General features: G+C 56.7%; 1 protein-coding gene across 1 annotated transcript in view; it reads left to right on the top strand.

The window, feature by feature from the left end:
* The first annotated feature begins 3,296 nt into the window (after nucleotides 1–3,296).
* EHBP1L1 (EH domain binding protein 1 like 1) overlaps nucleotides 3,297–27,158 on the top strand; it is a 29,044-nt gene continuing 5,182 nt past the window's right edge. The window contains 14 exon segments of the mRNA XM_034776207.1: nucleotides 3,297–3,598; nucleotides 3,933–4,160; nucleotides 9,612–9,669; nucleotides 9,822–9,917; nucleotides 10,379–10,432; nucleotides 11,791–11,969; nucleotides 12,683–12,834; nucleotides 13,470–13,583; nucleotides 13,877–14,109; nucleotides 14,111–14,268; nucleotides 15,239–15,344; nucleotides 18,131–18,303; nucleotides 18,533–18,581; nucleotides 25,929–26,930. Coding sequence (XP_034632098.1) covers nucleotides 4,057–4,160; nucleotides 9,612–9,669; nucleotides 9,822–9,917; nucleotides 10,379–10,432; nucleotides 11,791–11,969; nucleotides 12,683–12,834; nucleotides 13,470–13,583; nucleotides 13,877–14,109; nucleotides 14,111–14,268; nucleotides 15,239–15,344; nucleotides 18,131–18,303; nucleotides 18,533–18,581; nucleotides 25,929–26,930 — 2,478 coding nt within the window. The 5' untranslated portion in view covers nucleotides 3,297–3,598; nucleotides 3,933–4,056.

Below are 27,158 nucleotides of genomic sequence, written 5' to 3'. Positions count from 1 at the left end.
AGGAGTGGGGGTCAGGACTTGGGAAAATAACTGCAGTGTTTGTGTCGGACCCACTGGAGTTCTAGTTTTGTCCCCCCACTCTCACTGGCCCCACAGGGTAACTGACATGACCAAGAGTTACCTGCTCCCTGTTTCAATTGCCAACTGGGCCCATTGGAGACTGCAGGAGGGGAGGGGGATGGAGGACAGATCCCAGCAGCTGGGGAGGAGGGTGGCGGGGGGAGCACAGGGCAAGGGGGGGTCATGGAGGGGTCCTGGCAGTGGGGGAGGAAGGCGGCATAGGGCAAGCAGCCCAAGGAGAGGGGTCCCAGCAGTGTGGGGGGAACATGGGGAGAAAGACTCCAAACCATGGTTTAATCTTTCCTTGTCACAGTGTGATTTTGGGGCTGATCTTGTGGTGTTTGAATGTTCAGGGTTGGTGACACCGTGTTTTCCCCAAAAAAACCTAGCGGTTGCTCCTGCCCCACCTCCTTGGGAACAGAAGGGGCAGGGGTGTTGAACCTAGGGGGCTCTGTGCACTGCTTCATTTGTAATGAAAGAGATGCCAGGGCTCAAGCAATCTTTTTATTTTCATAACTGACATGGCAAGCCCAGAGGTGCTGGGGCTAGGAACAGCCAAGCCCAGAGGTGCCGGGGCTAAGAACTGCTAAGCCAAGAGGCTGAGCCCTGGCAAAAACTGGCTGCGAGAATTCTTGCACAGACGGTTCGTGGCCAGCAGGCGGGGCCATGGGTCTGAATTTCAGCCCCCAGGGAGATGGTCTCATGGCTCCATTAGCAGGATGTGGGGGGGAGATCCTATCCCTCCAGTCCCCACCAGTTTTGGTGTCCATCTTCCCCAGGCCGATCAAGGGGACACTGGCGTCCCTGAACCCCCAGATCCCACACTATGTCCAGCTCTGGTCCGCAGGATCCCCACACACAATGGCCTTGCCGGCCCCACTTCCTCCTATTCTCACTCAGCAACTCTGGCAGGAAGCCCCCTGCAGGCCTGGGAGGGGAGGGGCAATTCTGTGGGCCTGTTACCCTTAGCCCCTCCCCATCCCACTCCAGGGCGGGACTGGGCCTCACAGCAGGGCCTGGGCCTGGCTGGACAATACATCCTATCCCAACCTTCTCCCAGCTGGGGGGGCAGCTGAGTGGTCTAAATTATACCAACTCTACAGTTCTGGGAGCAGCATGGGATCTAGTGGGTGGGCTAGGAGCCAGGACTCCTGGGTTCTAGTCTCACCTCTGGGAGCGCAGTGGGGGGTCAGGGTTTCTATTCCCATTTTGCTTATTTTTTTTGCCCCAAATGAGTGCAGAGGCCTCCGCAGGCTCCAGGACTCCCATGGCTGAGTGCCCTTGGGGCACACAGTGCATGGGAAATACCAGTCTGTTCCTCTGCCCTGACTCCTGTCCCCCCTAGTGTTCACCAGTGTGTTCTACAGCTGCCAATCCCTGCTCTGCTGTCAGCCTCCAGGTTTGTGCCCCCTACACTGGAATGGGGTGGGGGAGGTAGAGGCAGACTGGGAAGGGGCTGCCAGTTCTTCCCAAGCTGACAGCCCATCCCCTCTCACCCTCCCTTCCCAGCTGGGGTGGGCATGGCTATAGAAGCCCAGCCCTGAGACAGGATTGCTCAGTGTTTGGCAAGAGAAACCACAATGGAAAGGGCTTGGGTGGGCTTGGGAGTGCATCCCTAGGGCTGCCGGACAGGAGTGAGGGGCACCAGCAGGGCTTGGGGGAAGGCCCAAGGCTGGACTGGCAGAGGGCTGTGGGTCAGGATTGAGGGGCACCGGCAGGGCTGGGGGGAAAGGCCCGGGGCTGGGGTAGCAGGGGGCTGTGGGACAGGAGTGAGGACCAAGATGTGACACCCTGGTTCAGATGCAGATTCTGCTGAGTTAACAATGAGATGGGGGCTGGTGATTCAGCCGCTGACTCAGAGGCAGCTGGTTTTGTATGGGGCAGTGGGGACACATTGCCCCCCCCACACACACACACACTTTGGAATGGTCACATCAACCCCTGTGGGTGGGGGGTGGGGAAAGCGCTCATCCTGATCCAGACCTGTGTTTGGAGCATGGCAGGAGTCCAGGACTGTGGCTCACTGACAAGCAACATGTGACATGTGTGTGGTTGCACACGGTGCACATGAGCTCACCATCAACTGCCTGTGGCTGTCCAGACACCCTGCCACACGTGACACACACACAAGTGACAGGCAGATGTGTGGCCACAGGCTTGTGCACCCGCCTATGGCTGTGCGTGAGTAGTCACAAGGGAACCAGGGGGGAGGCCTATGTCCATGTGGCTTGCATGTGTGTGACCCTGCCAGGCAGGGATCCTTGTGCCAATGCCTGTGCTGGCGTGTGAACTTTTGCAGGAGGGCGCATGTGGCAGGAGGCCCCTGCCCGGGGCTGGGGGGAGCTGGCTGCTCTCTGGGCCTGTCCGGCCGTTTCTAAATTTGGGGTGATGAATTTTCCACCCCGGAGCGCAGGCGGCTCTGATGCCAGGACCCAGCTCAGCTTACTGGGTATTTATACCCGCTGAGCCTGCGGGCAGCTATGTGAGCAGGGGGGTGGGAGCAGTTCAGTGGGGGAGGGGCAGAGGGGTTGGGCTGGGGAAGTTGTGGGGAGGGGAAGGGTCCGTCTCCAGTCTGGTCTTAGTTGTGACCCCCAGTTGTGATCCTCTCCCTCCCCATACTGTGTCACCTCCCCTGCCTCGCCCCCCCCCCCCCCCCCCCCCCCCCCCCCCCTGCCCAGGACTGAGATAACCCAGTTCCTCAGGGAAGTAAGTGTGTGTGTTGGGGGGCAGATATTTGGGGGGGTGTCCAGAGAAGGGGCATAGGGGTGCAGTGGGAACTTTTTAATCGACCTCAGATCTATTTACCACTTCTCCCGCCCCTACAAAAACGGTGTCCCTCAACTGTGAATCCCTGGGTGTTGGGGGGGGCAACTGCTGTCCACCTCCCAGGCTGCCCCCATCTGCACCACCCCCACACCATCAATCCCCCACTCTTCCCGTCCCCCCTCACTACCCCCAGCTACCCCCACTCTTTCCCCATCCCCTCCATTTAGCCCCCTCCCATTCTCCCCATCTACCCCCGACTCCTCACCCCCATGTACCCCCAGCCCCAATATCAGAGCCCCTCCCCCCATCGCCCCAGACGTGTCTGGGCTAAAGCGCCCACCCTGGTGGGTCGCATTTCCAGTAACGGCCCCATTTACCCCCCAGCCCCGCCCTGCCGCCCACCCCTGCCCCCTGGCTGGGGGGAGCCGGGCTCGCGCCTTTCTCTGCTTCTCCTTTCGCCTCCTTCTGCTTCTTGTTTCGTCTCAGCGCGAACTTCCTGAGCGGGGCGAGCCCGGCCCAGCCCAGCCCAGCCCGGCCCAGCGCTCACCCCCGGCGCCCCGAGTCCCGGGGAGGGGCGTGCGGGATCCAGGAAGCGCAGACACGGCCGGCCGACAGGCGCTGGCAGCCTGGCACGGCTCCCTCGGCCCCTCGTTCGCATTCGCCGGAGTTTTCCCTTCTCTCCCTGTCGGACTCGGACACGGGAACCGAGTTGGAACTGATCTGCCCGGCGTCTGGCCCGGGGGCAGAGAGCGGGACCGGGGAGACACCGGGGGTGAGAGCCAAGCGCCCCCCGGGATCGGGGTGTCCGGGCCGGGGGGGGGAGAGCCAAGAACCCCCCTGGTGTCGGGGGGGAGCCCAGCCCCCCAGAGCTCGGGGTGTCCGGTGGGAGCCCCCCAGGGATCGGGTGTCTGGGGGGAGCCCAGTCCCCCTCAGGTGTCGGGGCGGAGCCCAACCTCTCAAAGATCGGGGTGTCCGGGGGGAGCCCAGCCCCCCTAGGGATCGGGGTGTCCGTGGGGTAAGCCAAGCCACCCGTGATTTTTCGGGGAGCCCCGTTGGCTCAGTGCCCGCATCCAAGCCGTCGCCGCTCGGGTGTCGTTTTCCGGCAGCCTCGGGGTCTGGGACGATGGGCATCGCGGGGCATCGGCCGGGGCCGCGGGGGCAGCCGTGACCTGAGAGGCGCCTGGTCCGGCTCGGCGGGGGGCTGCTCCGCGGGATCCCCTACGAGCCGCGATGAGCTCCGCGTGGAAGAGACTCCAGCGCGTGGGAAAACGCGCCTCCAAGTTTCAGTTCGTGGCCTGTTACCAGGAGCTGATGGTGGAGTGCACCAAGAAATGGTGAGTGGGGCCAGCCCCGCCCTGGGGCAGACACGGCCCGGCTCGCAACCAGCCTTGCGTGGGGCACAGGTGGGCAGGGGACCCCAGGGTATTTAATGGGGCAGATGTGCGCATGGGGGGACCCCAGTATATCTAAGGGACAGAGGTGCACATGGGGGGACCCTAGTATATTTTATGGGGCAGAGGTGGGCACGGGAGACCTCAGTATATCTAATGGGGGAGAGGTGGGCATGGGGGACCCCAGGATATCAAAGGGTTAAAGGTTGGCTCGGGGTACCCCAGTATATCTAAGGGGGAGATTAGGAATGTGAGGATGAGGGGAGGATTTGGGGGGGGGTTGTCACAGGGAGAGGGAAGCTCTTCTCAGACTCTTATTTTTGTTTATTAATATGAGTTAATTAATCAAGGAGACTTAAGGAGGGGGCCAGGTACCTCTGGCGGAGGTGGGGGGGATTAACTCTTTCTTAACTGACAGACCCCAATGGGGGACAGGGTGGGGGTCAGTTGTTTCACTCTGGAAATGTTTTTTCCCCTATTTTAGCCATAGGAAGGGAGCCTCCCAAAATACTGTTGGGAGGGGTGACTGAGTGAGAGGAGCCCAGGTTGTTGTCATGGGGGAGCTGTCAAGGCTGGTCTGGAAGATGGGACACTCCCCTCCCCGGTCATGGTGGGGAAATTTGGGCATCTTGGGGAGGGGAATTGAGGGTGGAAAGGGGTCAGTCCCCACACTCCAGTTTATAGTGGTTGAGACTCCCTCCTCCTACTCTGACCCCATGTTCCTGCTTCCACCCCAATGCTCCCCATTTCCAAATCTCCCCCCCTGCTGAGCCCAGCTCCCTTAGTAGCTCCTGGGTCAGAGGGGGGCGCCTTGGGGCTGGCCTCTGCACAGAGATGTGAGGAGGCCTGGTTCTTGTGGAGCTGGGAAGGGTAATTGTAGAGTTGGTGGTTCAGGGGCAAAGTCTGAGGGCCCAGTCCACTGTGGGACTTGGTTGATGCAGACTGCTCCCCTCAGGCCCAGGTGGCAAACCAGCCACAGGTCTTCCCCCCGCCCCATGCCACCTATGGAGGTGTCCCTCAGTCCATGCAGGGCTTGTGTGGGAGGGGAAATCTAGAGCTGAACCTAGGACTCAGGGACTAGCAGGAGGTAGGGGCATCCCTCCAGGATGGGGGGCAAAGCAGAAGAATTGAGAACATGCTCTAGAACACAGGGACTGGCAGAAGGTGGGTGTCTCTCAAGGCTTGGAAGAGGGGCTGGGGCAGGAGGAATCTAGACCGTGCACTAGACCATGGGGAGTGACAGGTGGTGGTGGTGTTCCTCTAGGATTGGGATATGGTTGGAGTCTAGAGCATGCTCTAGAACATGGAGATAGGGGGAATCTCCTGTTTTAGGGGGTGGCTAGAGCTGGAGACATCCCCTGTGATTTAGGGGGAACCTAGAAGTGGAAAGATCCCCCTCTCCCAAGCTCTGGACCATCTCCATGGAAATGGGAGGAGCCAGCAGGGGGGAGAGCTGGTGGGATTTTTTTTAACTAAAATGACCTTAAAAGGGATTCATGGAAAAATGATAAATATTTAGTGACAGCAGCTAAAAATAGAATCAGGAGGGAGGGGTAGGGGCCTGGGAAGGGGGGCAGAGGAGGGGGGCAGAGAGACTGTAGGAAGAGTGGGCTTATTGGGAGGGGGGGGCAGGATAAAGGCCTCTCTTTGGGATTAGATCAGGGGCCCTTGCAGAGCAGAAGTGTTCCAACTGGGTCCCCCAGGCCCCTCCCCTTCTCTTAAAATCCCGCCCTCATATGCTCCTTCCCCGCCTCTCTGTGGTTCCTCCCCACAATCTCTCTCCCTCAGGGTCTCCTCCCCCTTTCCCAAATGCTCCTCCCCTTTCCTCATTGTCCCTCCTCTTCCCCCCATGACCCCTCCCTGTTCTCCAGCCCCACCCTCATGCTTCCTCTCCCACCTCTCCTGTTGCCATGCCCCAGGGATTTCCCCCACCACAATCCCTGGATGGGGCCCAAAGCCCCAGCCTGGTGGGTATCTCCCTGCCCCCTGGGCTCCGGCTACCCCCGATCCAGGCCTGTGGAGGAGTTAGGGGGGTATCAGGTTTCCCAGCAAGACACCAATTTAGCTCAGCACCTGCACAGATGCTCTGATCTCCGACCCTCTCCTGACAGAGCTAAATTTAGCCCCTTGGCCACAAGCCCAGGAGGGAGGAAGGTGCTTGTAAACTGGCCCAGGTCTCAGAGCAATGCACCTGGCCAGGGGCTCAGGGCTGGAGTTGCAGGGGGCTGCAGGTTGAGAGTGAGGAGATTTGGCAGCTGGGAGGGGAAGCCCAGAGCTGGGATAGGGTGGGGCTGTGGGCCAGGAGTGAGGGGCACCGGCAGAGCTGTAGGTGGGGGAGGCCAGGGCTGGGCTAGCAGGGGGCTGTGGGCCGGGAGCGAGGGGCACCGACAGAGCTGAAGGTGGGGGAAGCCAGGGCTGGGCTCTGTGGGCTGGGAGTGAGGGGCACCGGCAGAGCTGAAGGTGGGGGAAGCCAGGGCTGGGCTCTGTGGGCTGGGAGTGAGGGGCACCGGCAGAGCTGAAGGTGAGGGAAGCCAGGGCTGGGTTGCAGCTGAGCTGTGGGGGGGCTGTGAGCTGGAACTGAGGATTTGCTACAAGATGAGTGTGTTTATATTTCCACTCCTACAAGAGCTAAGAATACCCCACAATGGTCAATGTTATGACAGTGCTAGGATGGGGGAGGGGTGCCTCCTGGGTGTCCTGGCAGGGCTCAGACATTCTGGCTAGCAGGAGGTTTAGAAACTCCTGGGTGGGTGGTTGTGAAGGTGCCAGGTTGGATGGGCCCATGGGGCTGCTCTGGGGCTGCCCGCTGACCTTGGGAGGGTGCCAGAGTGATGTCTGTGGGTTGGAGGTGAAGGGCCTTGGCTGAGATTCTGGGAGAGGGGGGACCCTGGGAATCAGTGACAGCATCAGGGTGGGGGAGCGAGGCCTTGACTGACACAGACAGATGGGAGTTGACCTGTAGACTCCATAGCACTTCAGGCCAGCCCAACCCCTCTGGGAGCCCAGGGCTGGGATAGGAAGGGGCCGCAGGGCCGGCTCCAGGCACCAGCTTAACAAGCAGGTGCTTGGGGCGGCCAAGGGAGAGGGGCAGCACCTGCGGCAATTTGTGGGCGACAGGTCCCTCACTCCCTCTAGGAGCGAAGGACCTGCCGCTGAACTGCTGCCGCCATTTTTTTTTTTTTTTTTTTTGCTTGGGGCGGCAGAAATGCTGGAGCCGGCCCTGGCTGCAGGTCAGGACTGAGGGGCACTGGCAGAACTGGGGGAAAGCCCTGGGGCTGTGTGGTGGATGCGGGGGAGGCTGGGCCCTGTTCACTTGTATACACCTGCTGTCAGGATGTTCCCAGCTTTTTTTCATGTTGTAAGTGGTGATGCTGGGGGATGGACTGTGTAAATAAACAGGGTGAGCTGCCATTAACCCCACCCATCTGGTCAGAAATTCCCCCCCAGCCATTGCCTCCCTGCCCCACCAGCTCACAGTCAGCTAGAGCAGCAGTGACACCCCCCACTCTGCCAGCCACTGGCCTGTGGCCAGAAACTCCCTGTACAGCTGATGAGTCGAACACCATGTCCAGTCGGCAGTGCTACAATGTGATAAACCCACTGGCAGCCAGTGCCCTCCCCAACAGCTGGGCAGCACCCCACCTTAATAGCCCCTGCGCCCCACCCCAGAGGCAGTTGCATCTCAGCCCTGGGTGTGTGATCCTTGGATATACAGCCCCGTGCCCTTCCCCTCAGGTGGATGCATCTCAGACTGGTGCATAGGGGCTGCAGAGGAGTTGAGGTAACCTCACATACAAGCATGCTTTGGAAGTGTGTCTCAGTCAGCCAGGGCCGGGCTGCATACACAGAGTTTCCAGAACATCCCTTTGCAGTAACAAGAAGCCTTCAGCTCTTCCCTGGTGCCTCCAAGCCAGGAATTCCAGCCTTTATAGCCTGTAATGAATTACACCACTTTGCAGCCCTGTCTGTATCCCTGCTAGGGAGTTAGCAAACTGAGACACACACAGACTCACCCAAGGTTGTGCAAAGGATCTGTAGCACAGCCAGGAATGGAAACCAGGAGTCCTGATTTCCAGTTCCTCCCTCCCCATCCCCCTGCTGTAACCCTCCAGACCACTCCCCTCCCAGAGCTGCAGATAGCACCAGGATTCCTGATGCCTGCCCAACTCCCCCCCTCACCCCAACCCCTAGACTCTATTCCCCACAATGTCTGCAGTGTTTGGGGCGTATGAGTGCAAGCAAGAGCCAGCCCCACCCCAGGGCCTGGCCCATGTGGCTGTTAAAGATACAGAGCAAAATGTCTCGGAGTGAGAAGCTCTGATGTCAAGGGGTGAAGCAGAGGCATTGGGTGAGAGAGGGGGATGCCCGGCACCTCTTAAGGACTATGACACAGGCCTCAGACTCCTGGCCCAGACAGTGGCCTGCAGGGAGAGCTGGGCTGCGATCCCCACACTCCTTGGCGACGTGAACCATGGCGTCCACGCCTCCTGAGTAAACACCCCGTCTGCCGTGTACAGGCAAACGCAGCTTCTCTGGCTACAGAGTGACTCACTGGTTTGTACCATGCTAGGGCTGGCTGCTCCTACCTGGACTCGGGAGACTGGGAGCAGGGTGGGGAGTCTGGGGGGGGCACTCTCCCCTGGCAGTCACTGCTGACCCCAATGCCCCAGTGTGGTGCTGTGCAGCAGGGGGTGCATACCCCTTGCATTCACTGCGTTTTTCTCTCCAGGCTCCTTCCTCCAATCCTTATCTCTTTCTGCCCCAGTGTCTCCCACTCAGTGTGGGGCGAGCAGGGGGTTCAGGCTGGGCCACACCCGCCCAGCAGCCAGGCGGGGAAGATAAAAACTCTCCCCACCCAGCTCTGCAATGTGCTGCTCTGTGGGCAGCCCAAACTGGGAGCAGTGTTCCAACCTCTAGCCCCCACGCCCTTCCCAGAGCTGGGATAGAACCCAGGAGTCCTGGCTCTCAACCCCTCCTGAGTTAACCCACTGGCCCCCACTCCCCTCCCCAAGCTGGGGTAGAACCCAGGTGTCCTGACTTTTGCTCTAACCAGGGGGGGTTACTGGGTGGAGGGGGCCATTGGTCAGATCTGGGGGGGTTGGGAAGTGGGGGATATTGGGTTAAATGGACTCCTACTTCCAGGGCCTGGGCAATGAGGGGGAGAGTCAGTGGAGCTGCACAAAGGGGGGCAGTTCTGGGGGCTGGCAGAGGGGTGAGGGGGGAAGCTTTTCCATGGGACAGGTGGTGAGGGGCAGAGGGTGAGGCTGGGACCTTGGTCACCTGCTACCCTGATCCCAATGGGAAGGGTTGTGGGGAGGGTCCTTGGGAACTTATTTTGTCTTCCTCCCCATCCCTCCTAATTTGTTCATTCGTTCCCTCCGTCTTGCCCTACAGGCAGCCAGACAAGCTGATTGTGGTTTGGACCAGGAGGAACCGACGCGTCTGCTCCAAGGTGGGTGGATTCAGGATGTCCTCTCTGTAAGGGGGCCAGCTCTGCTGCAGCCCCATGGTGGGGGGATTGGCCGGCTCGGGGGGCAGGGAATGGGACATGTGGCTGTTCCCCCTTTGGGTGTGAGCTCTGATCTGGCTGTGTGTGTTCTGCAGGCTCACAGTTGGCAGCCGGGGATCAAGAATCCGTATCGGGGGATGGTTGTGTGGATGGTGCCGGAGAACGTGGATATAATGGTGACGCTGTACCGGGTATGGCAGCTGCTGCTTGCACAAGCATGCTGTTGCGCACACACGCTTATGCACCCCTTTGTACTGACACGTGTGTTCTTACACTGGCCTACGCACTCCGGCACAGGCACTTGCACCAGCACACGAACGGCTCTTACCCAGATGTGCGGCTCTTCTGTGGTTGGGCCTGTGTTTGCACAAAACCTCACGGTTACACACCAACTCACAGCCTCCCATGCACTGCTGTGCCTGTCCGCTCCTCTGTGTACCTGTGGGTGCACATTGGGCACTCACACTTGCAGTCACACACCCATCCACACACCACTGCGTGCAATCTCGGGGGGCTGGCACACACTCAGGCCTCCCTTCGTATGATCCCGACAACACACTCACACTGGCACCCTTGCGTATAACTCCCCCCATCTCCCAGTGCAACAAACAGTGCAAAGCCCCTCTCATCTTTTGCCCCATCCCCCCCACAGGACCCCCACGTGGAGGAGTATGAAGACAAGGAATGGACCTTTGTGATTGAGAACGTACGTCCAGGGAGAACTAGAGCGCGGTAACTCAGGGCTGGATGACAGCGGCCAGGCAGGACATGGGATCTTCCATCGCAAAGCCATGCAGGGCTGCCAATTGCAGCTGCCTGTGGGGTGGTGTGACACTTCCCAGGGCGCATGGGCTAGGAGGCACCTCACCACCCCCTGTCCTTAGCGTGAGGGACCCTTGTCTGTGCCTATTGGGGCCCAACTCCACCAGTCACAGGCAGCATGAGTAACCCCCGGCCGACGCTGTCTCGCTGCAGGCTAGCAACAGGCCCGCTCTAGCTGCCAGCCCTGCAAACGTCTCTCTGGAGTGCCCAGCCCCTGCTCCGCTGGACACTCCCAGTGTTTGCTGATAGGCTGCTCCCAGGGGGACAGGACGCCCCAGCTGAGATCACCACTCTGTGTAACACAGCACTCAGCCATGCACCTAGTGAAACCAGGCGTCTGTTTAATTAACAAAGATTAGAGTCTCAAGAAGTAGCAAGTGAAGGTGTTGGAAACAAACAATAAACTCATAACTCGCCTTCTCGAGCCTAGACTTACCTAACAAGTCACTTTCCTGTCTAATGAAGAGTAGCTCCCCCGAGAGTCTTCCTCCCAGTGTGTAACAGCCAGGCTGGCTGTGCCCCTCTGTTCATAAGAGGATGCCCCCGGCTGCTTGTCTTTCCCTGGCTGCATATTTCTTGTAGAGTTTAGCAAACTTTTGATTAGCTTGAGGCATAGTAATGCTAATAGGGTATCCGCTGGGAGCCATACAGGACGTGCCACACACAGGAGCAGGCAGGGGAGAAGCATCTCTTACCTCCTGCTGTTTGTCACCTTCGGGTGACCAGCCCCAATTCCCAGGCCGTAAGAACATAATTGTTATTGTAGATACACAGCTCCCGAAGTATTATCTGTATGTACATTTTGCAATGGTTATGACGACCAGTGGGCTACTGGCTTTTAGTAGAGGCCTCACCTGACACCCTTTGGTGAATTATTGTACATGTACCAGACCCAGAGGATCTCTGTAGCCCCAGGCATCCCCTCTGTGCCCTCTCCCAGTTGGCACCAAGAGCTTGCTAGGTCACAGGAGGAACTCAGCAGCCATTTAACAGCATAGAATCTGTAAAGGGGACAGTGTAGCTGAGGGAAAGGTGGAAATCAGGATTCCTGGGTTCCATCCCCATCTGTAATATGGCAGTGGTGACTAGTGTGTAGAGTGAGCGGGCCTGGGAGTCAGGACTCCTGGGTTCTCTCCCCAGCTGTGGGAGTGGAGTGGGGTCTAGTGGTTTTATGGTAAGGGAGGCTGGGAGTCAGGCCTCTCCCCTCTCCCCCTGCTCACAGTACTCACTCCCTCTTCCCAGGAGTCCAAGGGGCAGCGGAAGGTGCTGGCCTCGGCCGATGTTAACCTGCAGCGCTTTGCCCGCCCCACACCTGCCCAGGCCGAGCTGAAGCTGAAGCTGAAGCCGCGCTCGGTCAAGGTGGTGGCTGCCACGCTGCAGCTCACACTGTCCTGTGTCTTCCTGCGTGAGGGCAAAGCCACGTGAGTTCTATCAATAATGTGGGGCCTATGGAAACAGGCCTGTCTGGGAACAGCAGTGTCCCTTGGCGGGAGGGGGTGGGCATGGAGGGGCTCTGGCTTGCACTTCCCTCTCCATGCTGCTCCGGCAGGGGGGGCAGCGCGGGGGCTTGGCCCAAAGAAGGGCTGGGCAAAGAGCAAAAGGCTTGACTGAGGATGGGTGCTCTTGGCGGCCATCTTGGTGCAGGAAGATGGCTGCCTGAGGGCGACTATCTTGGCATGGCTGCAGGGGAAGAGGGTGGCATAGGCAGCCATCTTGGCATGGGCGAGGAGGGCGTCAGGGGGCAGCCATCTTGGTTAGAGGGTCTCTCCGGGCGGCCACATTGGCACCACTGTTGAGGAAGAGGCTGGTTTAGAGAGGCCACCTTGGCAGTTTTTAATAGTAGGATGTCTGCCACCTGGCCACAGTTGGTGCATCGTTTAAACAGTCCCCTCCCCTGCCAGTAATGGCCACAGAGGTGGGGGTGGGGCTGCCCTCACCTCTGGCTTAGGAAAGCCCCATGTTTCCAGAGGGACGGTGTGAATGGTTGCAAGGGTCATGCCAGGCTGGAGGGGGAAAGGGAAATGGGGCAGCACTGTCCCACCTTACCGTGACCCCCCTCCCTGTGGCCCCACAAAGGGGGGTCACGGTAAGGTGGGACAGTGCTGCCCCCCCTTACACTGTGCCTTCCCCCCAGGGATGAGGACATGCAAAGCCTGGCCAGCCTCATGAGCTTCAAACCCAGCGACATCGGCAACCTGGATGACTTCGCCGAAAGCGACGAGGATGACGAGGCAGCCAGGAGGGCGCGGCAAGAGGATGGGAGCAGCCAGGGCACAGCGCCAACAGGTGGGCCCAGCCAGCCAGTCCTGAGGGGCCCCCCCTTCCCCATCAGCCCTGCTGGTGCCCTTCGCTCCCAACCCGCAGCCACCTGCTATGCCAGCCCTGGGCTCCCCCACATACAGTTCTGCTGGTGCCCCTCAGTCCTGTCCCACAGCCCCCTGCTTTCCCACCCTGGTCCATTCATAATTGCGGTTTGCCTTGGTTGCTGTTTCGTGGGGTTCCCTCGGCTCCACTATTGCTGCGGCTCCTGATAGTAGCTTGTAGTGTCTCTTTCCCTTCCAGCAGGGGGCACTCTCTAGGCTTTTCTTTGCTGGGGGGCAGTGACTGAGGTCCCATCTGTCCCCTGGGACTGGCGGCTCTGTCCCCACTCCCCGGGGCAGCTGTGCTGTCTTGGGGTTGGTCATTCTCTCTCTCTCTCTCTCCTGTCTGTCTGTCTCCACCACTTTTGGCTGTCCGTCTGTGTCCCGCACTGTAGGTTTCATTCAGACCATATTGCTGGGCTATTTCACAGGTAGGACCATCCCGCCAAGTGGGGTTTGGGGCAGGTGGGGTGCAGAGCAGGCAGCAAACCGCTACATCTCTCTCTCTTTCACTCCCTGCCGCCTTCCACATTCCCTCACTCCCCCCTCCCCCACCCCCAGACACATCGCGAGAGCTCAACACTCTTGCTGAGGAAGAGGAGAATCCCTCGGCCCCCGGGACCAGCAGGGCAGCAGCTGGGAGAGCAACCCCCCGTGGGACACCCCGAGAGGCAGGTAAGTCAACAGTGGGTGCAAGAGCCCTGGGCTGGGCACCAGGACTCCTGGGTTCTGTTTGGGAGGGGCACGGGGTCTAGTGGTTAGAACAGGGGCGGGTTGGGAGTCAGGACGCCTCGGTTCTAGCCCAGCCCTGGGAAGGGAGTGGGATCTAGTGACCTGAGGAGTGGGGGAGTCTGAGAGCTTCCCACCAACTCCCTCAGGGCAGGAATATGGGGAAGTTCTGTCTAGTTGTCACCCACTTCCATTGCCCCCAGTCTCTGACTCCTGGGATCCTCTCTCCTCTCCTGCAGGCTCTGCCAAGGAGGAAACTGTCCGAGTGGCCGACACCCCAGATGCCCCCCTTAGGGACACCCCCCTCCCAGCCCTGGAGCTGGTCCTACAGGGAGCAGCACCCTCCCCTCCCCCAGAGTTGATGGGGCCCCCCCCCAGTAAGTGGTGCAGGCCAGGCCGGGAGGGCTGGGCAGAACATGGCAGCCGGTGGGAACCCAATGGGAGCTGCAGGGGCTGTGGAACCAGGCGCTAAGGGGGAGACGGGGGCCCAAGTCCCGAATCAGGCCCACAAGCCAGGCACAGGCCCCTCGCAGGAGACGGGACGATGTGGTGGCAACCCCAGGGTTGAAGAGGAGGAGAAAGCAGCAGCCTTGATGAAGCGGCCGGCATCAGGGAGTGACACCAAGGGCAGGTGAGTCTGGAGCCCTGGCTTCTATCCTGGCTGTGGGAGGGGTGTGGAGGTCTAGTGGTTAGAGCAGGGGGCTGGGAGCCAGGACTCCTGCGTTCTGTTCTGGCTCTGGGAGGGAGGGAGGGGGGTCCAGTGATTGGAAGTAGTGGGCAGGGGGGTGTGGGTGATGGTGTTGTGGTGGGAAAAAGTTAGTGCCCAGCTGCTTATGGATAAACCCAGCCACCCAGTGCTGGTTTCGCTTCTGCCTTCAGGAGGTTTGCCAGTCCCCTCCCCCGCTCAGGGAAGAGAGCATGTTCCCACCCAAGGAGGAAGCCGCACTTCCCCTGCCCAGGAAGGGAGCTGCAGGCCGGGCTGCCAGCTCTGCCCCTTCCAGAGGGGTGGGGGAAGGGACGCAGCTGGCGATACAGGAAACTGCTGTCCCTACTGAGCCGAGCAGATTAACAAAGGAGGAAGTTTGGGGGGTGGGTCAGGGAATGGGACACGGGGCCTGTCCCCTTTAGGGGGCGCTGGCTGTGATCCAGCACCAGGGTGGGGGACTGGCAGGCTCAGAGGGGTGGGAAATGGGGTGTGTCCCCTCTAGGGGGCGCTGGCTGTGATCTGACCCCACGGTGGGGATGGACTGGCTCGGAATATCCCAAAGCTGCTCATCTGTGCTGAGAAACTCCTGTGTTTAGCGGACATTTTCAATATTCCAAGTGGAGTGTAGAGAGAGTGGGGTCTAGTGGGTTGGGTGGGGGGAGGGCTGGACACCAGGACTCCCTGGTTCCATCCCTGGATCTGGGGGGGGGGGTGGTTAGATCAGAGGGGTTCAGGGAGCCAGGATGCCTGGTGTCTGTTCCTGGGCCTTTCAGTTCCCATGCTAAGAAGATTGGGCTCATTGTCAAGTTGGGAGAATGAGAAATCCTCCCAGGAGGCAGCTCTGCCCTCACGATGAGACCAACTCCCCTTTTGTCCCCTTTGTCCCTCCCTCCAGGCCCAGTGACATCTGGATGCCCCGGGCGGAGAGCCCTGTCCCTGCCCCACGGCATAAGAAACCCCTCCTGCTGGAACCCGCTGCGTCCACAGCTCCACCCCCCGAGGTACCCTCCATCCAGAGACGCCGATGGGAAGGTGCCAAACCGCCTCCTTCCCAGCTCAAATTGGGAGCAGCAAAGTCAGAGCAGGGCCCTCGACCTGCAGCCTCTCTGCCTGTGCCAGCGGTGCCTGCCAGGGCCCGGCTAGCCCGGCCTAGGTCAGCAGAACTGCCAGCCCGGCCGAAGCCACTGCCCCGGCCCCGGAGGGACAGGCGGGCCCGTTCGGCGTCTCCGGGCATCTCTGTAGTGATGTACCTCGATGAGGATGCACCAGGACCTGCCGTTGTTGCTGGGGAGGGCATCGGCCTGGCCAGGAGCGGCTTGGGGGCGGGTGTGCCCTCAGCCGCTGCGCTGCTGGCCTTGTCGTCTGTGGTGGGGCTGCCCCCGGTGCCGTGGGGCAGGCAGGGAGAGAAGGCAGCGACAGCAGCAGATGCTACTGGTTGGCCAAGCATCGGGGGTGCTGTTGCTCCTGTGGTGGTGCCCCTCAAAGAGGAATGGGGCAGGGCGACAGGAGAGGGTCCCAGGGGGGCGTCCCATCTGGAGAGGCTAACATCAGATGGGGCAGCCGGGAAGGATGCTGGGGGAGCTGCTGTGCGGGGGCGGGGAGGAGATGCAGCCTTTCTGGTGGGCCCACCCAAGCCGTGGAGGTATCGGTCAGAAGATGTGGTTGGAGAGGGTGCCAGGGGGGCAACCAGAGAGGTGATGGAGGCGATCCCAGGCCAGTTGGAGAGGGGCAGGCTGGAGGAGCCAGCGGAACGGGAGAACCGCAGGGCAGACAGGAAAGCGCGTGGGGGCGCTGCTCAGAGCGTAGCGGAAGTTGTGCCCTTGCTGGAGGGGCACAGAACAGAGCTGGTGGCACAGGAGGATTCTGGGCGAGGATTATGGCCAAGCCCAGCACCAGACCCGGCTCCCTCAGCGACGCCCCCCAAGCTGGAGCAGCGCAGGCCAGCAGGAGAGAGACCTAGGGCAGCATCCCAGCCAGAGAGGCCAGGAGCAGAAAGGGCAGCTTGGAAGGACGCTGCGGGGGCTGCTGTGCAGGGGGGGGGCAGGCAATGCATCCTCTCTGATGGCCCCCCCCAAGCCATGGAGGTGTCGGTCGGAGGACGTGATGGGACAGGGTGCTGGGGAGGTGCCCAGCAGTGTGATGAAGGCAGGAGCAGGAGATGGACTGTGGCGGGCAATCCCAGCCTGGCCAGAGTGGGGCAGACTGGAAGGGGCAGGGGGAGAGGCAGCTGGCAAGCCAGGTGGCGGTGCGGTGCACTCAGTAACAGCGGATACCCTGCCTGTGGAGGCCCCAGCCCAGCTGGAGAGAGGCAGGCTGGAGGAGGCAGTGGGAGATGCAGCCGGCAGGCCATGCGAAGATGTGGCAGGGGGAGAGGTGGCCGGCAGGCCATGCGGAGGTGCGGCAGGGGGAGAGGTGGCCGGAGGTCTGGCAGGGGGAGAGGCGGCCAGCAGGCCGTGCGGAGGTGCGGCAGGGGGAGAGGTGGCCGGAGGTCTGGCAGGGGGAGAGGTGGCCGGCAGGCCGTGCGGAGGTGAGGTGCTGTCAGTAGTAGCAGACGCCCCATCTCTGGAGGCTCCTGCCCAGCTGGAGGGTGCCACGGAGAGCCTGGGAGCCGACGGTACAGTGCCCGGGGGTGCCACTCCCAGCACACCTGAGCCCCTGCTGGAGAGGGCTGGGCCGGAGGAGGCAGCGGGTTCCAGAGAGCGTGGTGGGGCTGTGGGCTCCCTGCCCAGTAAGGAGGATGCCAGTGGGACAGGGCTCCCTCTGGAGAAGCAGTCAGGGCTCTGCACAGACCAGCTGGCCACCTGCACCGCCCCAGGAAGGAGCAGCAGACAGGTTGCAGCCCTCGCACTGATGCCCCCCCCAGGATGCGCCCATCCTGGGCCCCCCGTCCCCCTTCACTGAGCCTTACGTCTCACAGTGCCGCTTCACCCTGAGCCTCCCCCCCCCCCTCCCGGCCCGGGAGAGGAGTGCCAGCCCATCATCCAACGAGGGGACCCAGGCGTCCGGGCGGGAGCTGTCTCCCCCGCCCTGCGGCGCTGTCCAGGATAGCATAGGGCAGGAGGCGGCCCAGGTAGGGACAGCGAATGCTTGTGCCCCCAGCCCTGCCAGCTGCCATGGCTGCCTGCCCGCCCTTGCTTTCAACTAATCCTAGGGGCTGTGTGTGTGTGCGGGGGGGGGGCTGTGGAAGGACAGACAGACCCACAGCATTGCTACAAGGATAAAGCCTTTAATTGGGGTGTGTGGAGGGGATAAAACTCATCGTGGGCTAACTGCCTTCTCCCCTTTAATCGGGGTTGAGGATAACACCTGGAGATGGATCCTCAGGGCCTGTGGTCCCCTCACTAACCCCCTCCACCTCACAGTGTGGCCCACAGACCCCTGCCCTGCATCCGGCTTGCTCACTGTGTTGCATGGGGCTGGCTGGATCCCAGCTGCCAATGAGCCCTGGGCCAAGCCCAGCCAGGAGAACACCCTTGCCTAGCAGCGGGAAGGGGAGGGTGCAACAGCCGGGACTTGGCTGGGTCTTTGTCCCATATAGCCCCAGCCCTTCACTCCTGGCTGCCATGGGGCAAGGGGGTGGCTTGGTGCCTGTGGGTGTGAGGGATCTCTAATCATGGGGGAGGTCCTGGTGATGGGTGGTGGTGGTGGGGTTATGCAGACAGGAGAGTTGGGGAGCCAGGAGGGCAGTATGGCTGGCCAGTGCTGGTGTGGGGGTGCTTTGCCTGGTGTGGGGTGATCCAGCACCTCCCCAACCCATATCCCACCCCATCCCCTGTTTATCTCCTAGGCGGAGCCCCCAGCAACCAGCCCAGGCCTGGTCAGCTGCAGCCAGTCGCTGCTGGAATGGTGCCAGAATGTCACGGCTGGCTACCGGGGTGTCCTGGTCACTAACTTCACCACCTCCTGGCGCAATGGGCTGGCGTTCTGTGCCATCCTGCACCACTTCCACCCAGAGAAAATGTGAGTCCTGGGGCTGAGGGGCAGAGCGGGGAGCCAGGGGCTGGGATAGCAGGGGGTTGTAGGTCAGGATTGAGGGGCATCAGGAGACGTGTGTGTTGTGGGGGAGGCCATGTCTTGGTATGGAGGGGGGAGTGTCTCAGAGAGGCAAGTGGGGGTGGGGTGGGGACTCAAGAGACCCCATTCACTAAGCAGGATCTATCTTTGTCATGTCTGTCTGCCCCCACTCCAGCAATTATGAGACCCTGGACCCTCTCGCTATCAAAGAGAATAACAAACTGGTAAGTTGGGGACCCCGGCAGGTGGTGGGGAAGGAGACTGTAAGAAAATAAGACTGGTGATACTGACTCATCCCAATGGTCCATCTAGCTCAGTATCCTGTCTTCTGACAGTGACTGGTGCCAGATGCTTCACAGGGAATGAACAGAACAGGGCAATTTACCAAGTGGTCCTCCTGTGTTCAGTCCCAGCTCCTGGCTGGCAGAGGCTTAGGAACACCCAGAGAATGGGGTAGTCTCCCTGACCATCTTGAGGGACCTATCCTCCATCAGCTTATCAAATTCATTTTGAATCCAGTTATACCTTTGGCTTTCACAGCACCCCCTGGCAATGTGTTTCACGGGATGACTGTGTGTTGTGTGAAGAAGTTCTTTCTTGTGTTTCTTTTAAACGTGCAGTCTATTGATTTCATTGGGTGACCCAACCCCCTCCCAACCGTTATGTGAAGGGGTAAATAACACTTCCTTTTTCACTTTGTCCACACCAGTCATGATTTTATAGTCCTCTATCATATCCCCCTTAGTCATCTCTGTTCAAAGCTGAACAGTCCCAGTCTTTTTAATCTCTCCTCATATGGAAGCTGTTCCACCCCCCTAATCATTTTTGTTGCCTTTCTTTTTACCTTTTCCAATTCTTTTTTTTTTTTTTTTTTTGAGATGGGGTGACGAGAACTGCATGCAGTATTCAAGGTGTGGGCATACTATGGAATTATATAGAGGCATTATGCTATTTTCTGTCTCATTATTTATCCCTTCCCTAATGATTCCCAACATTCGTTAGCTTTTTTGACTGCTGCTGCACATTGGCGGATGTTTTCAGAGAACTCTCCACACTGACTCCAAGATCTCTTTTTTAAATGGTAACAGCTAATTTAGACCCCATCATTTTGTATGTATAGTGGGGATCATGTTTTCCAATGTGCATTACTTTGCATTTATCAACATTGAATTTCATCTGCCCGTTTGTTGCCCGGACACCCAGTTTTGTGAGATCCGTTAGTAGCTCTTCGCAGTCTGCTTTAGGCTTAACTATCTTGAGTAATTTTATATTGTCTACAAACTTTGCCACTCTCACTGCTTACCCCCTTTTCCAGATTATTTATGACTATGTTGAACAGATCTTTGGGGGACCCCATTGTGACGGGATCCCCGGGGTGCAGCCTGGGACTGTGGGAGCGCTGTGCCCCCTGAACTCTCTCCAGCCTGGGTTGTCTCTCACAATGCCTTGCTAATGACCAGCAGCAAACCTCTCCAGGCACTGTTATCACTCAGTACAATCGCACGTGGAGCCCCACACCCAGCTAGATTGCATGAATCTCCCAGAGCCACTCACGAATCACACAGAGAAAGGCACCAGCCAAATCCCCCCAGCTCCCAGCACTGTACCCCAGGAATATACTGTCTTGCACTGCTCAAGATGAGCAATGCAGATTTATTAACTGGTTCACCACTTCATCAATGGAAAGTGGATACACACCAGCCTTTGCAAAACCTGAGCAGATCTACCAAACATTTCATACAAACTCACTGGTAAAGATAAACAGTAAAACAGATTTATTGACTACAAAATATAGATTTAAAGTGATATTAAGTAATAGGCAAAAAGTCAGAGTTAGTTACCAAAAGGAATAAACTATAAGCATGCAGTCTAAACTCTCAACCCTATTAGACTGGGCAACATCTAGATTAAGCAGTTTTTCTCACCCCACTGGATATTGCAGTTCATAGTACACAGATTTCACACTTGAAATCTGGGGCAGTCCCCTCAGTTGGAGTCTTCAGTGTCCTTGTTGCTTGCAGTGTAGGTGGGTGAAGGAGAAAGGCCCAGCATGGGGCCACTGTGTTCGGTTTTATACCCTCAGTCCATGTGCTTGGAAAACACAAGTCCAGGCATGTCTGGGGTCATTGCTGAGTCTCCAGGCAAGGCTGAGCAATTCCCCTGGTGTGGCCTCATGCAGGTGAGTCATTGAATTGTAGCTCCCTTGCTGGACAATGGTTGTAGATGGGACGGTTGGTTACTTTCCTGGCTGTTGCCTCTAGGGAGCTAATATCTGACTGAGTCCCCAACTGACAGCATGTTTTAGTGACAACCATACAACACAATTCTCATGACTTCATATACATTAATGAGATACATATATGGATAGAGAAATGACTTTCAGCAGATCATAACCTTTCCCCTGATACCTTACAAGGCATGCTTTATATGTAAGATCACGATTATATAAAAATGAGAAATATGAGGGTTCCAGGATGCTCCCCCAAGGTATAAAATGTCACACCCACTATTTACCTCTCTCCACTGTGAAAACTGACCATCTATTCATACCCTTTGTTTTTTAACCAGTTACCAAGCCATGAGAGGACCTTCCCTCTTATCCCGTGGCAGCTTATTTTGCTTAAGAGCCTTTGGTGGGGATCTTGCCAAAAGCATTTTGAAAGTCCAAGTACTCTATATCCACTGGATCACCCTTGACCACATTTGTTGACCCCCCTCAAAGAATTCTAGTAGATTAGTGAGGCATGATTTCCCTTTACAAAAGTCGTGTTGACTCTTCCGCATCATATGTTAATCTATGTGTCTGATAATTCTGTTCTTTACTATAGTTTCAACCAATTTGCCTGGTTCTGGAGTTAGGCTTACTGGCCTGTAATTGCTGGGATTACTTCTGAAACCTTTTTTAAAAATCAATGTTACATTAGCTATCCTCCAGTCATCTGGTACAGAGTTGATTTAAGTGATAGGTAACATATCACAGTTAGTAGTTCTGCAATTTCATATTAGAATTCCTTCAGAACCCTTGGGTGAATACCATCTGATCCTGATGACTTATTACTGTTTAGTTTATCAGTTTGTTCCATAAACCTCCTCTATTGACACCTCAATCTGGGACAGTTCCTCAGATTCGTCACCTAAAAAGAATGGCTCAGCTGTGATGATCTTCCTCACCATGGGCGGCACGTATTTTCCTCCCCAAACAGCCCGGCGTGGCCCTGCCCATGCTCCACCCGGAAGGCCCTATCCTGTTTGCCCGTCTCCCTTGGCCCCAGCCCAGGCAGGCTGCTCGTCTTCAGGGAAGCGTGCTGGGTCGGGCTAGGGTGGCTGCAGCTGGCCTGTGGTCGGGACTTGGGGTGGCTGGGGCTGCGCTGGGGGAGGGGAGTGCATGCTGGCGCTGGGGCTGCCCGCCCTGTGCTCAGGGTGGCTGGAGGGCCATGCGTCACCCACCCAGCGTTTGGGGGCTGGGGAGGGCTGTGTGCTGCCCATGGGTGGGGGTCCATGCTCCACTGGCCTGCCCGCCTAGAGTTTGAGGGCTGGGGGGGTTGCACACTTCCCAGTGTTGAGGGGTGGAAGGGTTCCACCCACTGCCCACCCAGCGCTCAGAGGGGCTGGGGGGGGACTGCGGGCCGCCCGTCCAGAATGCTGGGGGTGGGAGGGGCTAGCCCATGTTCCTCACATCCTCTGCTGTGAAGCCTGATGGAAAGCATTAATTTAGCTTCTCTGCATTGGCCTCGTCTGCCTTGAGTGCCCCTTTAGCACCTTGAGTGTCCAGTGGCCTCACTGATTGTTTGCCAGACTTCCTGCTTCTGATGTACTTTAAAAAAGTTGTTGTTAGTTTTTATGTCTTTTGCTAGTTGCTCTTCAAATTTTTTTTTTGGCCTGACTAATTATACCTGTACACTTGACTTGCCAGAGTTTATGTTCCTTTCTATTTTCTTCAGTAGGATTTGACTTCCATATTTTAAAAGATGTCTTTTGTCTCTAACCACCTCTTTTACCCTGTTGTTTAGCTATGGTGGCATTTTTTGGTTCTCTTGCTGTTTTTTTTTTTTTTTTTTAAATTTGGGATATGCGTTTTGTTTGAGCTCCTATTATGGTGTTTTGAAAAAAATTCCATGCAGCTTGCAGGCATTTCACTCTTGTGACTGTTCCTTTTAATTTCCATTTAACTAGCCTAATTTTTGTGTAGTTCCCCTTTTGAAATTAAATGCTACTGTGGTGGGTTTCTTTTGTATTCCCCCCCCCCCCCCCCCAAGGATGTTAAATTTAAATATATTATGGTCACTATTACCAAGTTGTCCAGCTATATTCACCTCTTGCACCAGATCATGTGCACCACTTAGGACTAAATCAAGAATTGCCTCTCCCAGTGTGGGACTAGCTGCTCCAAGAAGCAGTCATTAATGGCGTCTAGAAATTTTTTCTCTGCATCCCGTCCTGAGGTGACATGTTCCCAGTCAAAATGGGGATAGTTGAAATCCCCCATTATTATTGGTTTTTCTGTTGTTGTAACCTCTCTAATCTCCCTGAGCATTTCACAGTCACCATCACCTTCCTGGGCAGGTGGTCAGTATATTCCCAGTGCTATTCTCTTATTATTCAAGCATGGAATTTGCCATAGAATCTCTATGGATAGACTGTTTGGTGCATTTAAGATTTTCCCTATATTTGATTCTATGCTTTCTTTCACATATAGTGCCACTCCCCCACCAGAACGACCTACTCTGTCATTCCTATATATTTTGTATCCTGGTATTACCGTGTCCCATTGATTATCATCATTCTACCAAGTTTCTGTGATGCCTATTATATCAGTATCCTCATTTAGTTCACTCATCTTAATGTTTAGACTTCTAGCATTTGTGTTCAAGCACTTACACAATTTGTCAATATTCAGTTGCCTGCCTTCATGTGATGTAACTGAAGGGACTCTCTTTCCTTTGACTGATTCTCTTCAGTTCCTGCCTCTACTTTATTAACTTCTATTCTCTCCTCCGTACTAGGACATAGAGAATCTCCATTCATAGATCCTCCCCTAAGGGATGTGTCTGTCCGAACCCTGTGCTCCTCCACACTGGTCAGCTTTCCCCCAGCCCTTAGTTTAAAAACTCCTCTTCCACTTTTTCAATTTTACATGCCTGCAGTCTGGTTCCATTTTGATGTAGGTGGAGCCCATCCTTCCCTTTCCCAAAAGGTTCCCCAGTTCCATATAAACCTAACCCCCTCCTCCCTACACCATTGTCTCATCCACGCATTGAGACCCTGCAGTTCTGCCTGTCTAACTGGCCCTGCGCGTGGAACTGGAAGCATTTCAGAGAATGCTACCTTGGAGGTCCTGGACTTTAATCTCTTATCTAGCAGCCTAAATTAGGCCTCCCAGGCTTCTCTCCTATCCTTCCCTATGTCATTGGTACCTACATGTACCATGACCACCGGCTCTTCCCCAGCACTGCACATGAGTCTGTCTGGATGTCTCAAGAGGTCCGCAACCTTCACACCTAGCAGCCAATTCACCATAGAATTCAGGTCATCTAGTCTAACCCCCTGCCAAGATGCAGGATTTGTTGTGTCTAAACCATCCACAACGGACGGCTATCCAGCCTCCTTTTGAAAACCTCCAGCGAAGGAGTTTCCACACCCTCTGGAGGTGACTGTTCCATTGTCCTATTGTTCTTACAGTTAGGAAGTTTTTCCTGAGGTTTAATTAAAATCTGCTATGCTGTAGTTTGAACCCTTTGCCTCTTGTCCTACCCTCTATGGCAAGAAAGAACAACTTTTCTCCATCTTTTTTAGGGCAGCCTTTCAAGTATTTCAAGACCGCCATCATGGCCTACCTCAATCTCCTCTTTTCTAAACTAAACATACCCAGTTCCTTCAGCCTTCACTCGTATGGCTTGCATTCCATCCCTTTGATCATCTTTGTTGCTCACCTCTGGACACTGTTCCCTGTAAGCTGTGCGCGTGTGCACACACACACAGATCCTAAACACCGTGCACATGGCGAAACACCGCACGCACAATAATTTGCACAGAAGCACAAAAATTTGCACAGAAGAAATTTTTTGCGCACACAGCCTGTCAAAAATTAGAGGGAACATTGCCTCTGGATCCTTTCTCCACATCCTATCTATACTTTGGTGACCAAAACTGGACACAGTACTCCAGCTGAGGCCTAACCAGTGCTGAGTAGAGCGGTACTATCACCTCCCATGACTTGCATGCTATGCCTCTGTTAATGCAGCCTAAAATTGCATTTGCTTTTTTTGCAACAGCATCGCATTGCTGACTTGCGTTGAGGTTTTGATCCACCACAACTCCCAGATCCTGCCAAGCCAGTTATCCCCCATTCTGTATTTGTTCATTTGGTTTTTCTTCCCTAAATGTAGTACCTTACATTTGTCGTTGTTGAATTTCATTTTGTTCTCTATATCCCAGTTGTCCAATTTATCAAGATCCCTCTGAGTCTTAGCTCTAGCCTCCAAAGTATTGGCAATCCCCCGCATCCCCCTTTTTGTCATCTGCAAGTCTGATCAGTATGCTCTCTATTCCTACATCCCTGGTCGTTAATAAAGATGTTAAACTATACCGGGCCCAGAACAGCAATCTGTGGAACCCCACTTGAGACCTTCCTCCAGTCCGACATCATCCCATTCATAGTTACTCTTTGTTTGCATTTGTTTACCCAATTATGTATCCACTTAATGGTAGTTCCGCCGAGCCCGCATTTCTACAGCTTATCTATCAGAATGTCCTGTGGGACTGTGTCAAAAGCCTTGTTGAAGTCCAGGTATATTATGTCTACCACATCCCCCACATCCACCAAATCAGTTACCCCGTCAAAGCAGGAAATGAAGCTGGTTTGGCATGATTTGTTCTTGGTAAATCCTTGCTGGCTGCTAGTGATCACCCCTTCATCCTCCAGGTACTCGCAAATTGAATGTTTTATACATTGCTCTAGTAGCTCTCAGGTATTGATGACTGGTCTGTAGTTCCCCAGCTCCTCCTTTTTCCCCTTTCTACGTTAGCCCTTCTCCTGTCTTCCAGGACCTCTCCTGTCATCCATGAGTTTGCAAATATTATTGCCAGTGGCACCAAGATTTCTTCAGCTAATTCCTTCCGTACCCTGGGGCGAATAGCATCCGGCCCCGTTGATTTGAATTCAGCCAAATGTGGTTCTCCTAGTCATCACAGAGCCAGCCATCTATATTTCTAATAATCAAATCCCCAGTTACTATTACCTGGCTCTTCCTATGAACCTGGCTCTTCCGCTCCCTTGGAGAAGATCTGGGTTGGGGAGACTCCCTCCCCCTGGGTTAGGAACTCCCCACCATGGGATGGAATGCAAGCCATATAAGTGAAGGCTAAAGGAGCTGTGTATGTTTAGTTTAGAAAAGAGGCGATTGAGGGGGGACATGATGGGAGTATAGGCTGCATGTGGCCTGGTGATCAGAGCACACGGGGGCTGGGGGGATGACCATGGGGCATCAGGACTCCTGGGTCCTATCCCTAACTCAGGGAGGGGGCTGGATATTGGGGTTAGTCACACACCCCGGTTTGTCCTCTCCCCCCAGGCCTATGACGGCTTTGCCTCCCTGGGCATCTCGCGGGTGCTGGAGCCGGCCGACATGGTGTTCCTGACTGTGCCCGACAAGCTCATCGTCATGACCTACCTGTGCCAGATCCGGGCCTTCTTCACGGGCCAGGAGCTGAACGTGGTGCAGATCGCCAACCACAGCAGCCAGAGCACCTACAAGGTGGGCAAGTTCGACTCGGACCCCACCTTCTCCATTGACCCCGCCCGCTTCTATGCCGAGCGCTTCCAAGGTGCCGCAAGGGGACCTGAGGAGCCTGGGAGCACTGCCCCTGCTGCAAGGGATGATGGGAAGGCAGCAGCCAATAAAATTGTGACAGGAGGAGCTGAATTGGCCAAGAAACTGGAGACAGAACGCACCGCCCCAAAGGATGCTGGGACTGATGCCAAGACAGGTGATGCAAAGGATGCTGGGAAAGTGACTGTAAATGGCGCCATATCCCAAACAGCTGTGCAATCAGAGGTGGAGCCCTCTGTCACAAAGGATGCTGGGAAGGTGCCAATCAATGGTGCGACAACCAAGCCAGCCATGAGTCCAGAGGCAGAGACACCCACCCCAAAGGATGGAGGGAGCAAAGCCGCAAAGGATGCTGGGAAAGCATTGGTCAATGGTGCAATGTCCCAATCGGCCAAGAAACCAGAGGCAGAGCCTCTTGCCCCAGAGGATGCTGGGAAGGTGCCAGCCAATGGTGACGAGAAGCTGGTGCCCCCTCCACGGCTGAAGCGTCAGTCTGTACGGAACGGGGAGGCACCGGACCAGGCTGAGCGATCCCTGCAGCGCTCGCTGTCCACGGGCAGCCAGGGCCCTGTGGCCCCACCACGCTCCCATGGCAGCAAGTCGGGCTTCTCCCACGTGCGTGATGCAGACCTGCTCAAGAAGCGGCGCTCGCGGCTCAAGAGCGAGTCACTGTCGATGGATGAGGGGGAGGCAGGCAGCCCCCCAGGGGAGACACCACGGAGGAGGCCTGATTGGCTAGGAACGGTGAGTGGGGAACGGGAAGGGGCTCAGTTATTGCAGGGTTTCTCCAGGGCACTGCTTTGTTGTTGTAGGGTCTGCATGCCCTTGTTTGTTATGGTAGAGTCTCCCAGGAGCACTAGTTTGTTATTATAGGGTAGCTCATAAACAGCATACATAGTCCTAGTATTTATGAAAGACTCTCCCTCCAGGGATACTCTAATAGCAACCTAGCGCATGCAGTCCCATGAGTCC

Source organism: Trachemys scripta, chromosome 7 (assembly GCF_013100865.1).
Source record: "Trachemys scripta elegans isolate TJP31775 chromosome 7, CAS_Tse_1.0, whole genome shotgun sequence".
Lineage (NCBI taxonomy): Eukaryota > Metazoa > Chordata > Testudines > Emydidae > Trachemys > Trachemys scripta.
Note: the sequence above shows the minus strand (reverse complement) of the source record. Positions and strands in the feature narration are given on the sequence as shown.